The following is a 16,022-nucleotide window of genomic DNA, read 5'->3' on the forward strand; positions in this document are numbered from 1 at the left end:
TGCAGTCTCCACCCTGATGTACTAATTATGCTGCTGCTGCTGCTGCTAAGTCGCTTCAGTTGTGTCCGATTCTGTGCGACCCCATAGACGGCAGCCCATCAGGCTCCCCCGTCCCTGGGATTCTCCAGGCAAGACCATTGGAGTGGGTTGCCATTTCCTTTTCCAATGCATGAAGGTGAAAAGGGAAAGTGAAGTCGCTCAGTCACGTGCGACTCTTAGCGACCCCATGGACTGCAGCCCACCAGGCTCCTCTGTCCATGGGATTTTCCAGGCAAGAGTACTGGAGTGGGGTGCCATTGCCTTCTCCAGTACTAACTATGGGTGTATTGAAAAGGTATTTAATATAAAGGAACAATTAAAAAAATTGTATAAACATTCAGCATCTGTCAAAATGTTTACAGTTCTGGCTTGTGAAGGTAATAGACCTTATTCTGTATTCTTTCATAAAATAAATCTACGTCACACTGTCATGTGCTTGAATTGGCTCCAGGCAATAGCCAAGAATGATATGGCAAATTTGGTGAAAATTTACTCTCAAGAAATTTAAAAGTAGGGGAGATAGAGTTAAGTAGAGGTAAAACCTTGCATGACATGGTGTATAATTTGTTAAACTTTATCATCTAATTTTTTTAAAGAACTGAGCTTGTAGTTCTTACACGCTCTGCCAGTACTAAGGGAAGGCATGTTCGGATATGAATCATCTAGAAAGATGTTAGAACTTAAGCACACTTTTTCAGGAATGCTGGGCATGTTCTAGACCTTTCCCAGTTTACCAGACCTGGAAGTGAAGTTCTGAAACTGACAGACATGCATCCAGACATTTTTAATATAACCCTAATGCCTAGGGAAAGGTCTCCCAGGATCCAGCTTATAATACAGAACAGCATGATTGAAGTTTACCAGAAAGTGTAGGGGTTGGCTTTCGTATTTAGCTGATGGTGAATTGGCTAAACACCATTTTTGTTTCATCCTCACTTCACAGATGCAAACATGGTGGGGAAAAAATGTGCATCTTAAGTACAAGCCATATGATGGTTTTTGTTTCTTTTTTCCTCTCCCTTCTGGCCTGAGTAAAATTTCTGAACTTGTTTTTGTCATTTGTCTCTTTCAGACTAAATTTGAGTTAATCATGGGAAAAAATTAGTTAGGCGGGGTTCAGGGTGTGCTGAGAGGGGCATGGCAACCCACTTCGTATTCTTGCCTGGAAACAGAGGAGCCTGGAGGGCTACAGTCCATGGGGCCGCAAAGAGTCGGACACGACTGAGTGACTACGCACAGCACAGGGTGTGCTGGGTTAATTCATCCTTGTTTTTAGACACTGTGCTGTCTGCAAGGCTCAAAAGATCCTAGTTCTCCAACCAGAGAGTGAACCTGGGCCCTCAGTACTGAGAGTGCATAGCTCTGACCACTGGACCACCAGGAAACTCCCTGGGGTCTTCTTAGGAAAAGTTTTTACTGCATTTTAATTTAAATGGTATTTAAATCTTGTTCTCTGTTCACACGGATGTTTTAAGTGCTTTTCAGATCTGCACTCAGTACGGTTTTGATCTACTATTTGAACATGTCATTGGGAAGTGATCAAATAAATAGGTCATAAAACGGAGAGCTGAAAAAATGTTATATTGTGCAATCACTGAAACTTCAGTAGTTTATAACTAAGTTAGAAATCGATATATGTGAATAAAAAACATTAGGGCATCTAGCCTCAATAATGCTATCCTCTATGGCGTGGAGTGTGTGCTAAGTTGTGTCCGACTCTTCTGTGACCCCATGGACTGCAGCCCGCCAGGTTCCTCTGTCCATGGGATTCTCCAGGCAAGAATACAGAGTGGGTTGCCATTTTCTTCTTCAGATCCTGCTGACCCACGTCTCCTTCATTGGCAGATGGATTCTTTACCACTGAGCCACCTGGCTTTTATGCTAGTCATGGTCTTATTGAGTGATAAAAATTTTTAAGTTAGAATTCCCAAACTTTAAATAACATCAGAACATCATAGTTTCCTAATGCAGCTGTTTCCACTAATTCAGAAACCGAACTGCAGTTAACCAGTAACTTCTGTATTAGTGACATAATTTCCTGCAAAATTGTTCCTTTGTAATGGTTAACTTCTCTCTTGCTTGTTCACAGCAGGGGGTAGTTTTCCTTCATTAAAATCTTGTATTTATTATAAATACCACATTTGACCCTCAAAAACCAAACCCTCCCCAGGTACTAAGAGATAGTATTGTTTTACCTCAGTAATTATCAGCAACCTAAGGAAAATCCTTTAAAATGCTGAAAAAGTTGTTAGTTCAAACTAGACATCTAAGATTTCTCCAGCAGTAACCTTTTAATGACGAGAGAGGCAGGCACTTAGCCACTGAAGCTCACTTGGTGGTGTTAAAGGACGGCGATTTTCACTTTGTTATGAAGAAAAAGGAAAGAAAAGAGAACTGAGTTTATGTAGAATTACAATCTGTGGAGAAATGTAGTCTGTTAGTAGTGTGAAAATATGAAAGAAACCCCTGGAATGTTGGAGACAGAACTAACCAACTTTCATTGTTCTTCTATTGCTCCAAATCTGAGGTATAAAAGGATTAGTGTGGTTGACCAACAAAAGAATTAACCTTAGGTGAGCATTATTCTACTTTTCACTTTAGTGAAATCTAATAATAACGTGGAGAGACAGTAAGCTAGTCAGAGACCAGAGTACTTTGAATTCTCTGGGGTGTGGGAATCTGTGGGAAGACATTAACTGATTACTAAGTTTGGCTTTATTTATTTTTAATTTATTTCTTTATATTCAAATATAAATATACTTATTTTAAATTTATTTATTTATATTTAAATTTGTTTGATTGGGGCTTCCCAGGTGGCGCTAGTGCTAAAGAACCCACCTGCCAATATAAAAGACAAAGATGGAGAAGATCCCCTGGAGGAGGGCATGACAACCCACTCCAGTATTCTTGCCTGGAGAATCCCATGGACAGAGGAGCTTGATGGGCTACAGTCCATGGAGTTACAAAGAGTCAGACACAACTAAAGCAACTTAGCACACACACATATTTATTTTAAAAATATCAATTCTGACTTATGTAAATAAGATAGTTATACCCAGTTACTTACTGGGAAATAGAAAAACAAACTTAGTTTGGCATAGTGAAACCATTCTTAAAGTATTTGCTGGTTTGTAGCATCAAGCTGAAGAAAATGAGTTAACAATTTTTATTAACTCGGCATCAAAGGGAGTCTTGCTCCTGTTGAGAGTGACAAAAATCATTTAAGTTGAAGGGAATGGAGAATTGTCTGAAGTGTTGAAAGGATTTTGAGCTTAAGTTACCTAGGTTTGTGAAAGCTTTATTTTTCTCCCCATAGTTGGACAGTTAAATCAGCATGGAAGAGAAAGTGCTTTGTTTAAACAGCTTTTCTGTTCTAAGAATCAAAGTATCACAACAGACTCCTTGTAGGAGAGAGTAGATTGTGTTGTAAATGGAATTACTTAAGAGTATCAACATTACATCTGCTCCCAGCTGTCCTGCAGGCAAGCAAAGTCAGGCTAGCAGCTTCTTACACCTCCCACTGAGGCAGAAATCCTTTCAAAAGCGAAGCTCTTTGCTCTCATCCTCAGTTGTCATAACTGATCGAGTCTCCAAGGGGTTCTGGTTTTCTGTAAAATACTGTAGTACCTCGTTCTTTAGTTTCCAGAAACTCTAGTGTATAAGAACAAAACAAATCGGTGATACAAATGATGTATATTGCCAACAGATACACTGAAACAAATCAAAGCGTGAGTAAATTTGGTAATGACTTGACTGAATGAATTGGAAATCACTGCAGTTCAAATTGTGCTATATCCCTCACTGGTGCCTCATGCTGCTGAGCAAGTATTTAAAGACTTGTTGACACATTTGATGGTTAGTGTTTTCCATCCATCATCAGCTTTAAACTCAGCTTGAGTTTAAACTAAGACCTGTGTGTGCTAAATCACTTCAGTCGTGTCCGACTCTGCGACCCTATGGACTGTAGCCTGCCAGGCTTCTCTGTCCATGGGATTCTCTAGGCGAGAATGCTGAAGTGGGTTGCTGTGTCCTCCTCCAGGGGAATCTTTCCAACCCAGGGACTGAACCCATATCTTTTACATCTCCAGCAGTGGCAAGTGGGTTCTTTCCCACTAGCGGCACCTGGAAAGCCCAATAGATGTCAGCTAGATGTTCTTTAGAACAATGTGTAAAACAGAGTGATGGTTTGCCAGAGTTAGCACTACTTGATTTGCAAATAATGTATGTTATGAGCTTAATTGTATACTTTCTTAGAAAGTCATATTTTGAAGTCCTAAGCCCCATTCCCTCAGAATGTGGCTCTGTTTGGAGATCTTTAAAGAGATAAGTGGGGCTTCCCTGGTGGCTCAGAATCTGTCTGCTAATACAGGAGACCTGGGTTCAAGATCCCTGGATTGGGAAGATCCCTTGGAGAAGGAAATGGCAACCCACTCGAATATTGTTGCCTGGGAAATCCCATGGACTGGAGATTGACAGGCTACAGTCCATGGGGTTGAATAAGAGTCAGTCATGACTGAGTGACTAAAGAATATAACAACAAAAGAGGCAATTATCATTAGGGTGAGTCCTAATCCGATACGTTTGGAATACTTTGAAGAAGAGGAAATTAGCGCACCGAAGGTGGAGAAAGGACAGAATATTGACTACATAAATGAGAAACAGAGCTTTGCCCAGAGTAGGTTCTGAGCTAGTATTTGATAATGAATGAATGAATGCGTTAGGCAGCTAAGGTCCAGGTCAGGAGATTAGAGAGTCAGAATGGGCAGCGTCATTTAAAGTAACTGGTAAGAAGCCAGGTAATGGTGTGATTTCAGGCAATATCCCACTGAGAGTGGCTTCAAGTTGATTCCACAGGGGAGCTGTGACGTGTACTTTATGCTTTAGGATTAACTCGACCTAAAGCAAGGGAGGTTGGCTTTCATACTCTTCACTGGTCTGTCACAGGTTGAGGGTATGTGTGGCGTGGTGGTAGGTGACAGATGGAGGTGGGGGTGGGGAAGGGTAAACTCTCAGGCATTCCAGCTCTCAACAGTCCAAATGCTGCTGCTTCAGGAGCCCAAGATTGCCTGCGAAGCAGTCACAGGTATGGCACATAGAAGTCAAGGGTAGGACACATGGGGTCACAGGGATCCGAGAGGAACTGGGCTGAGCGCTGATACTGTCCACCTTGGGGTAGTGGTGCAAGTGGCCTTGAGACTAAACCCTAAGCAGGACTGTTTCTCTCTGGTCTGTTACATTCTACTGCAGGCGTGCTATGTCGCTTTACTTGTGTCTGACTCTTTGCGACCCTATGGACTGCAGCCCACCAGCCCATGAGATTCTCTGGACAAGAATGCTGGAGTGGGTGGCCATGTAGCACTGCAGGGGATCTCCCCGCCCCAGGGATCGAACCTGCATCTCTTACATTTCCTGCATCGGCAGGCGGGTTCTTTACCACTAGCACCACCGACTTGACTGTTATATTCTACTGAGTTTGGCCAAACTTTGTATGTGTAATATCTAAAATTGTCCACACTCATTTGCACATGAGAAGAAGAAAGATTTATCTTTAAAAAAATGAGATATTTATTTGGTGCATACTATGTGTCTTCCCTGTAGCTCAAACAGTAAAAAACCTGCCTGCAATGCAGGAAACCAGGGTTTGATCCCTGGATTGGGAAGTTCCTCTGGAGAACGGAATGGTAATCCACTCCAGTATTCTTGCCTGGAGAATCCCATAGACAGAGAAGCCTGGCAGGCCATAGTCCGTAGGGTCTCAAAGAGTCGGACACAAAGTGTCAGACACTTCTGTAAACACTATGGATTCATCATTATCTCTTTTAATCCTATATGGGTAGTGTTTGGTTGTTCATTTTATAGATGAGGAAACTAAGACTTAGAAAAGTAAAGTAACAGAGCCTCTGTCACCAGAGCCCTGGTGACATAGCTACTAAGTGATGGAGCCAAGATTCAAAACCAGGATTTAAGTATCATGTATAAATAAAACCATACAACCAATCTACTTTGTAATATATTGGCATTTTCAGTGAAGCAAGTTAAAATCCATCTTGAGACCATCCTTGTGAGATGGATACAACTCTTTCCTAAATCTGACATGTTTATTGACTCCAGTGAATTTGACTGGTTGGAAACCTCACGCGATTTTTTTCTTCCTTGCTGTGAAATAATTGTCCAGAGACAGGGGAATTCTCCAGGTGGCTAGTTAAACGCCTCCAGAAGGCATAAAGGGCATTGATGAATCCCTCTGAGGATTTCTGTAGTTTACAAGTGGCCTTATTGGCCAAAGAATCTCATTAATCATACCCCTTAGAATGAGATATCCAGAAGTGGCATGTGTGAAGCAAGCATAAAGCAGATGTGATCTGCATCTCAGAATCTCCACATGAAACTCTCTAATAGAGAGTTGTTTATCCTTGATCCTTGGCTTAGGAAGATCCCCTGGAGAAGGGAAAGGCTACCCAGTCCAGTATTCTGGCCTGGAGAATTCCACAGAATGTATAGTCCATGGAGTTGCAAAGAGTCGGACATGACTGAGTGACTTTCATTTATCTTTAAAAAAAAACAAAAACCAACCCACACTGAAATTTAAAACAGTTACTCTCTTGCCTTTTTCAGCATTACTAGGTTCTATTAATTGTTTTGCATGTACCTCTCCTCCTTACTTTCAGCGTCTCAAACCCCTATATTTTCTCAGGTTGTATCAGGTCAGGGGGTGAAACTGGTCAAAATGATTAAAGCACAGCCTGGCAGGCTCTTGCTTCCTATGAAACATACATGTGCAGCCCCATAACTGTCCCCCCGAAACTTCCCCCAGTTACTTTTAGGAGTTCCTAGGGAGTGAGTTCTAAGCCTGTCCAGTCTCTGCATGGCCTTGGTTCCCTGCTGGAGCTCCTTCCTTTTGGTATTCTTTCCTGCTGAGGCCTCTACTGCTTGTGAAGCCAGGTACCGCCACCTGGGTACCATCACCTCAACAGGGTGATGCTGTCTCTTGCCAGGTCCCAGAGCCATGGATGCTATGTTACAGCCCACAGGGTCAAGGGAGGCACTGCCAAGGTGACTTTGCTCCCTGCACGAGCATGCCTTCTTCTCCATCTCCCTTCCACATTACATTTTGCAGATAGCATAAAAGAAGAGCTGTTTGTGCTCAATGCTGTATATTTCAATTTACAGTGAAATACTGATGGCAAGTTTTGCTAATAGCCACGTCCAATTCCCTGTAATGATTACATGGGGACTGGAACCTGGCAGATGAGATGCTAAACTTCAGATTGCCCCTCTCCCACCAGCTAGCCTTTGTTACTGGGTTGACTTCTCTTACAGTCTTTCACTTTAGGATGAATTTATTTTCAAGTGATGCCTCAGTGTTTCCTAAGGATACATTCCTGGTGGGTCCAACCAGACGCACTTAGATATATGCGAATCCCTGTAGGGGACACAGTGGAGACCTGAGCTAGGACACCTTCCTTTCTCTGCCGCCTCCCTTGCTCCCTTCCTTTCTCTCTCCTACTGCCTTTTCTCTCTTTACACACACACACACACACAAACACACTATGCATCTGCTCAACTCTATGCCAGGCACTGTTCTAAGTACTTCATATGGAGCAGTCAGAGATCTGACAATGGGCCACTCTCCTGAACATTCTGCAGAGTGGCAAGTGCTACAGACGGGAGACAGAAGGTGTGCTGTGACCTACAGTGACTAAAGGATACTCTGCATAAGGCTATCAGGGAAGGCCTCTCTAATGAGGGGAACATGGCTCAGTGGTAAAGTATCCGCCTGCCAATGCAGGAGACACAGGTTTGATCCCTGATCTGGGAAGATACCCTGGAGCAACTAAGCCCACTGAGTTCAGTTCAGTCGCTCAGTCGTGTCCGACTCTTTGTGACCATGGCCTGTAGCACGCCAGGCATCCTTGTCCATTACCAACACCCAGAGCTTGCTCAAACTCATGTCCATCAAGTCGGTGATGCCATCCGACCATCTCATACTCTGTCGTCCCCTTCTCCTCCCTCCCTGTGGCACAACTAAGCCTGTGTGCCACAGCTGTTGCGCCCGTGCCAAGAGCCCGGGAACCAAAACTACTGAGCCCACATGTGGCAAGTACTGCTCTGCGCCCTAGAGCCTATGCTCCACGACCAGGGAAGCCAGCGCAATGAGAAGCGCGCACACTGCAACAAAATGCAGCCCCCGCTCGCCGAAACGGGAGAAAAGTTCATGCAGCAATGAAGGCCCAGCACGGCCATAAATAAAAAAATTAAAAAGGAAAAAGAACCGAGCAACATCCTTTCCTCTATTAAAAAAGAAAGACACACCCATACTTAAAAACCTGGTACCTAAGCAGTCTGTGCAGAGAAAATGGCAGTACTTATACCTTTATTTATGGCAACCCACTCCAGTTCTTGCCTGGAAAATCCCATGGATGGAGAAGCATGCTAGGCTACAGTCCATGGGGTTGCAAAGAGTCGGACACGACTGAGCCACTTCACTTCACATACCTTTATTTACTGTATGTTATCCTCTTAGAGAGCACCTCTTGTCCCTAGAGATGCACAAAGTGGGATTGTACCCTGAACCCACTCCCAGGTGATCTGTTCCCCTCACCCAGGTAGCACGCTGGGGTTCTTCTTGTCATGCTGTGAGGGACCCTGACTCCCAGGGCCCTCAGCTGGAGGGAGCCTCCGTAGGTCCCTCCTGGGGTGCAGCCATACTCCCAGCTCACCTGCACACTCTAATGGGGCCTCTGGGCATATGGTTTTCAGAGTTTCTAACCTCACACCACAGGGAGGGGAGCTTCAGGGATGTCCCAGCCCAGGCGCAGGATCGTGGTGAGAAGGAGTGGAAGTCCACATCCTGCTTATTCTCAGGGAATTCCAGATGCCACAAAGTTCAGTGCGAAACGTTGAACAGCGGGGGTTTCTCCAATCACTGTGGGCCATTTCCGACAGAGCAGGAGTATAGAACTTGGATTCCCCGAGATGGCTCTGAGCAGGAGGCTCTGAGATTCCTCAGAGTGGACACTGGCCACCACAGGCTGGGCCTCCTCTGGCAGCCTCTGATTCCTCCTGGCTTCTGAGACTCTGCCATCCAGCATCACTGACCTTCACCCCAGGCTCCCCCCACAGACACAGGCCTCCCTAGCCACCTTCTCCCAGGCCAGGCCTGGGTCAGAGATGACTGTCTGCCCTTCGGATTCTTTCCTAGCTTATTTCTCCACCTTGTCTTTGCTTTTATCTTCTTTTCCTCATGAAGATCCCTTTAACTTCCTTTCCAGCTCTTCACTATATCACATCCAGTCAATTCTTCATGGCCCACCTCAAGACTCATCTTCCCTGGGAGGCACCATCCAATGGCTATTGCTCCCATTCATCTCTTCTTTGCTGAATGCCCACAAACACTCCTTCCCAGGTGGCGGTAGTGGTAAAGAGCCCATCTGCCAATGCAGGAGACATAAGAGACATGGGTTCGATTCCCAGGTCAGGAAGATCCCCTAGAGGAGGGCATGCCAACCCATTCCAGTATTCTTGCCTGGAGAATCCCATGGACAGAGGAGCCTGGCGGGCTACAGTCCCTGAGGATGCAGAGTCAGATAGGACTGAAGCGACTTAGCATGCATGCCCAAACACTCCAAATCTTCCTCTTCCGCCCCCCTCTTCCTTCTCTTACTTCCCTCCCCCACCCCTCCCCCTTTCTTCTCTCTCTTCCTTCCTTCTAAATACAAATTAGCCTATTTATTAATGTGACTGTTCCAGCTTTGAGCAAATGGGCTAGATGGGGGTCCATTCATGGAGGTAGGTAAGGATCTTAGGAAAAGAGATTTTGAGGAAAATGTGAGCTCCTGTGAGCATTCTAAGTCCAGACTGCCTTTTTGATGGTCTAAGGATGTTGTCCAGGAGAAAGGATGGGCTGAGAACCACCTTCTACTGACTTGCAAGACTCAGTGGTTAAATTTCCAGGAATTTTAAACACGGTCATTATTAAAAATTAAATTGCATAAATGTACAATGAAATAAATAAACAAAGATAATAATGACTCAAAACTTATCATCACTTCCATTTTACTATTATCTCCGAGGTTAGATGTCTATTGGGCTTCCCAGGTGGCTCAGATGGTAGAGTGTCTGCCTGCAATGCAGGAGACCTGGGTTCGTTCCCTGGCTCAGGAAGATCCCCTGGAGAAGGAAATGGCAATCTACTCCGGTATTCTTGCCTGGAAAATTCCATGGACAGAGGAGCCTGGTAGGCTATAGTCCATGGGGTCGCAAAGAGTCGGACACAACTGAGCAATTTCACTTTCCTTTCCTTTCCTTAGATGTCTGTTGCATCTGTATGGAGGAAATACCATACCTATGACTACACACTCATGCCTCCAGGGATGTCAGATTGGAGCTGGAAATTGGCCCGGTTTGTGCTTCTAAAACTACAAAAGTTGGCAAATGTTGTGAATCAAGGCCTTCCCCACTCTGCAAACCAGTAGTTAAACATTTATCAACATATCACTGTCTAAGAGGCAACTGGATAAATGAGTCCAGGCTCAGGAGACAAACCTGGGCTAGAGGTACTGTTGGGGGAGGCATTAGAATACAGACATGGGGCTGCCTCCTGGGCTGGCGACAAGGGTTCACGCTTGGAAGATCCTCGTGCTTAGTTTATTGTTCTGGTGCTGCCATCTTGAAGTTTTGAATTTTTGAACGAGAGGCCACGTGTTTTTATTTTGCTCTGGGCTGGTATGGGTATGGGAACAGGGAGGTTTAAGTGGTCTGGGGGTTGCTAGACTTATTGCCATTCTCCAAAAGTGATTTTCTGTCCTATTTACCACTTGGCAGCACATCTTCACTGATATTTTCCTCTCAACTTGTGTATTCTTAACAATCCTTTTAAAAAAAATTATTTGGCTGCATTAGGTCTTTGCTGTTGCCTGTGGGCTTTCTTTAGTTGTGGCTGTCCATTTCTAGAGCGTGGGCTCAGTAATTGCGGTGCACAGGCCGATTCTTCCTAGAGCAGGGATCGAACCTGTGCCCCCTGCACTGGCAGGCGGATTCTTAACCACTGAACCACCAGGGAAGTCCACCCTGTATTCTTCACAACCAGCTCACAAAATTTCCTTCCTCTATTTTCCCTCTGTATTCTTCTCTTCTCTTTGGTCTTTTGAAAACTGTTAACTTTCAAGGCATTGATGTATTAAGTAACTTTACTTAATAACATTTCTGCCCCAGATTGCAGTGTCCCGTACATTCATCTCTCAGATGGTTATGTCATGGTGGTTAAAGTGGTCCTGACATCACAGAAAACTGGCTTTGAATTTTCCCGTGTGACCTGAGGCTTCTCTACTTCTGTTTCCTCATCAGAGGAAAGAATGTTTACCTCTGAAGGCTCTGAACATTAAATGAGATAATCTATCTAAAGCGCCTCACACAATGCACATGATACGTGTTCAATTAATGGTAGTTATTATGACCATACTTTTTATTCATAGATGAAGAATTAGGTACGGCCTGTAATGATATTTGCACGTGACACATAGTACTGATGTCTTAGGAGGGAATAGGGGAACATTGGCAGAGACGAGCTGGAAGATTTCACCTTTTTAAATAACATTTTCTTGTTCCACAATATATATGTCCCAGAGTAGCTTGGACAAAGCACCCCTTTACTGAAGCTCTCACCCAGCCTCCCTGTCCCAGGAGCTTCTTAACCCGCAAGTTCAGTTCAGTCGCTCACTTGTGTCCGACTCATCCATACACGGATCCAACCGACACAAACAGCATGGATGTAGGCTCCTTTTCTTGCTATAGAATTACACACGCACATGGTAGGGACTCAAAAATGCTAGGTTTTTCTCTACACCGCTGTATCCCCCAACTTCTAGCACAGCGCCAGGCACCCAGCAGGCGTCGGTTTATAGAGTGACAGCTTGATACTGCGACCCGGGCTTCCTCTTCTTCCCCCCAAAACACTCACTTTTTCGAGTCGCTCCCGGACGCCGAGGGCAAAGCCCAAAGGATCCGCGAGCGCGCCAGGCCTACTTTGCCGACTTCGCTCCCTGCGCAGGGCTGCAGTTACTATGGAAACGGCGGGAAATAACAACTCCGTTCCCCCTGGGATGAGGGAGGCCCGCAGAGACAACGGCTGCGGGAGGAACAGCAGCAGCGACGCGCGGCCCCCGGCGAGTTCACCGCGGTGCCAGCCGAGCCGCAGCGCCGTGCCCCCGCCCCACCCCCACCCCGCCCTCCTGTGTCGGTAGGTACCCGGGCCGCGGGCGCCTCCCGGGGACCTTGCTTTTCCCCAACCCCCGCCACCTTGGGACTTGATTGCGCGCTCCTGTTCGCTGCGTTCAAAGGATGCCCACGGGAGCTTCGCTGGGGGCGGCGCAGGTCTTGGCTGCGGGAGGGGCGGCGGCGAGGGGTCTCGGACGCTCGACTCTCCTCTATCTAAGTGCACTTTAGGCATTTATTTCCCAGCGAGGAAAAAGCTGGGCAGTTTCAGCGCAAACCCTAATTACTTGATTTCGGGAACAAACAGGAGATTGAGAAGTGGGAGCCAGGAAAGAAGTTTCGGCAGATTTATAATTATATAGTTCGTGCACGTGCTCTGTGTTCCCACCTCTCTCCCACCCGGGCGCACGCAGTCTGCCTGTTTCCCGCCCCCGGCGCAGCTCCGGTGCAGAGGTGGTTACACCTTGATTCCGCCGGTAGCGAGAGAAACAGGTGTGTGCGCGCACGGCGAGCGCTGATTGGTGGTGCAGACTCGGGTGAACCACTTGAACGTGCCCGGTGAGTCCTGCAGCGGCAGGGTCTCCGCCCGGTGGACGCCTGGCGCGCGCGGTTGCTTCGCGGTGACCCGCGGGCTTGTCTGTTTCGCGTTCGTTTCAGGACGCGACCCCGCGCCGCGCGTGTGCGGTGAGGCCGCTGGGGCAACCGCGGTGCCTCCCCTCGGAGAAGCGAGCCGCGCGGGAGTCCCGAGGGGAAAATGAGCCGCACCAGTGCCAGGTCCGGGCACCTGTCGCAGCCGGTCGTGAAGAGCGTGCTGGTGTACCGCAACGGGGACCCCTTCTTCACGGGCCGCCGCGTCGTCTTCCACGAGAAGAGGGTGTCCAGCTTCGACGTCTTCCTCAAGGAGGTGACGGGCGGCGTCCAGGCGCCCTTCGGAGCGGTTCGGAACATCTACACCCCGCGGACCGGGCACCGCATCTGGAAGCTAGACCAGATCCAGAGCGGGGGCAACTACGTGGCCGGGGGCCAGGAAGCCTTCAAGAAACTCAAGTGAGTCCGTCTGTCCCCGCCGCCCATCGTTTCAGGGGTTGCTAAGGTGGAGAGGAGTAACCCCCATCTCGGTGGGCTCAGGGGCTGTGGCTGTGCGAGTTGGTGGCCCTCAAAGCTCCCGCTGCAGTTGCATTACAGGTTGAAAGCGTGGTTGGAGAAGAAAGCTCACTTAGGGAGCAGTAGGAACAGATTTTAAAGGTGTGATGATGGATGAGAATCTTTTAAAAAAAAGTATTCAATGACTAGCTATTTGGAAAGAGTAGCACATACGTCATGTTAGATATTTCTCATTTCATGTTCTTTTCCCACTTTTTTCTTGGGACCTATCATTTTATTTTTAATTTTGATTAGAGTATAGTTGATTTACAGTGTGGAAATCTATCAATTTAGTTGAAATAATGTTCTTAAAAATGACTCGGAAAAACTGGATACTGAAATGTCACCAGCACTTTCTCCTCACTGTTGAAATTCTTTAGACTTCCATTCCGAGCAGAACTGACCACGCCCCACTTTGTGCTGCCCCTCCTCCCACCACCTGTACATTAAGGCGATTGCCTTGATGCTTGGAAAAATTTACTGGCTTGCTATATTTGTCTGTAAGCCTGTCACCAGATGCTTGATGGTTAAATTTTGAAGGACAGGGGTCGTTAGTGATGCTTGTCCCCAGTTCCTGGCTGGGAGCTCACTTACTGTGGGTGTTCAGTGCATTGGCAAACTGTGCCTTTGGTCTGTGAAGGGAACAGAGATAAGACACAACTTGTTATTTTGGAGGTTACAGTCTAACAGGAGATAGACTATGTGCACACCAGTAATTTTAATGCAAAGTACAAAGGGGTGAGTGCAGTTAGAAAAGTAAAATTATATGGGAGTTGAGAAAAGTTATTCCTCGTGGGGGTGGGTACTGTGGGACAGTTAGAATCTAATATTCCATAGTGGTTTTTTTTTTTTTTTTGCAGTTTTACTGAGGTAGATTTCACATAACATAAACCACAGTGGTTTTAGTATATTCATAGAGTTTTGCAACCATCCCCACAAACTAATATTAGAACATTTCCATCACTCCCCGAAGAAATCCTGTACCTTCCCAATTTCCCCGTCTCCCCTTCCTCTGGTAACCACTGATCAGTAGTGATTAGTTTCTCTGTCTCTATGGATTTGTCTATCCTGGGCATTTTATATACAGGCAGACCTTGCAGATATTGCATGTTCTATTTCAGACCACTGCAGTAGTGCAATACAGCCAGTCACAGGAGTTTTTTGGTTTACCAGTGTATATAAAAGTTGTGTTTAAACTATACTGCAGTCTGTTATGTGTGCATATGTCTAAAAAAAGTACATGCCTCATTTAAAAAATATTTTATTGCTAAAAAATGCTAACCGTTTTCTGAGCTTTTAGCAGGTCGTAGTAGTAACATCAAAGATCGCTAACCACAGATCACCATAACAAATACACTAATATAAGAAGTGTGTAATATTGTGAAAATTACCAGAATATGACACAGAGACCTGAATTGAGCAAATGCTGTTGGAAAAATGGCACTGATAGGCTTGCTCTATTCAGGGTGGCCACAAACCTGATTCAATTTGCAGAAAACCACAATATTGGTTAAGGGCAATGACACAAGGTCTGCCTGTAAAAGTAGTCATATGTGACTGTGTGTGTTTCTGTCTTCCTTCACTTAGTATCATGTTTTAAAGGCCCATCACGTTGTAGTATGTATCAGTACTTCCTTCTTTTCATGACTGAATAATATTGTGTAATATAGCTATAGCACATTTTGTTATCCTTTAATCGATTGAAGGATATTTGGTTGTTTCACTTTTGGCTATTATGAATAATGCTGCTATGAACAATTATGCGTAAGTTTTCATTTCTCTTGGGTATATACCTAGGAGTGGAATTGCTGGATTGTATGATAACTCTGTAGTTAACCAGCCCCCCCCCCCCCCCGTAGTTTTTAATGTATTTTAATTAAGTCACCTTGGGCCTCTGGATGGCCAAAAAATCTTTACCATAAAATCTGTGCTTGTGAATTCTGGTTTTAACTGTATAGAACTATTTCCCTAAATATCACTAAATTTGTGTAATATAGTGCCCATGTGTTTGTTTAGGTTGAGTTCTAAGTGTTCTGCTTTTTGTTATGCCAGATATTCTTTTTATGGGAGGTGAGGGATGAATTTAGCTTTAATTTCCCTTCTCTGAAACCTCCTTTAGTATGCTTTGTCTAACTTTCTTAGAAAAGCGCTAAATGAAACTATGTTTCAAAGAAACTTAGAACTTAAAACTGAGAATCAGGAGACTTGAGACTGAGCCCTTTATTAGCTCTGTATCGTTGTGTAGTTCAGTTGATAATCCTTGTGAATGATCAGTTTCCTAATACAGAAAAGGAACATAACCATTCCTACCTCAGAGGGTTATTGTAGAAAGTAAATGCTGTGGATGTGAAGGTGTTTTGTAAACACCAAAGTGTTCTATGAAGGCAAAGCATCTCGGTGTCCAGGCTCTTTCATCATATACTTCATTAATTTTTAAAGTTAAATAACTTTCATATAAAGCAATTTCATGGGGATGGAAACCTGCTTCAGAATCTATTAACAGCTCAAAATTCAAGGCTCACTTTAATAATAATTCATATTCTCCTTTGTTTATTTAGCATTACCAACTCAAAAGATAAAAACATGTACAATTCCAAACCAAATAGAAAGTGCACTTCAAATCATTC

At 45.1% G+C, this 16,022-nt stretch overlaps 1 protein-coding gene across 1 annotated transcript in view; it reads left to right on the forward strand.

The window, feature by feature from the left end:
- The first annotated feature begins 12,861 nt into the window (after window positions 1-12,861).
- DCDC2 (doublecortin domain containing 2) overlaps window positions 12,862-16,022 on the forward strand; it is a 144,546-nt gene continuing 141,385 nt past the window's right edge. Inside the window, exon 1 of the mRNA XM_068960481.1 lies at window positions 12,862-13,299. Coding sequence (XP_068816582.1) covers window positions 13,007-13,299 — 293 coding nt within the window. The 5' untranslated portion in view covers window positions 12,862-13,006. The remainder of the gene's footprint in view (window positions 13,300-16,022) is intronic.

This window comes from Capricornis sumatraensis, chromosome 22 (assembly GCF_032405125.1).
Source record: "Capricornis sumatraensis isolate serow.1 chromosome 22, serow.2, whole genome shotgun sequence".
In the NCBI taxonomy this organism is placed as follows: domain Eukaryota; kingdom Metazoa; phylum Chordata; class Mammalia; order Artiodactyla; family Bovidae; genus Capricornis; species Capricornis sumatraensis.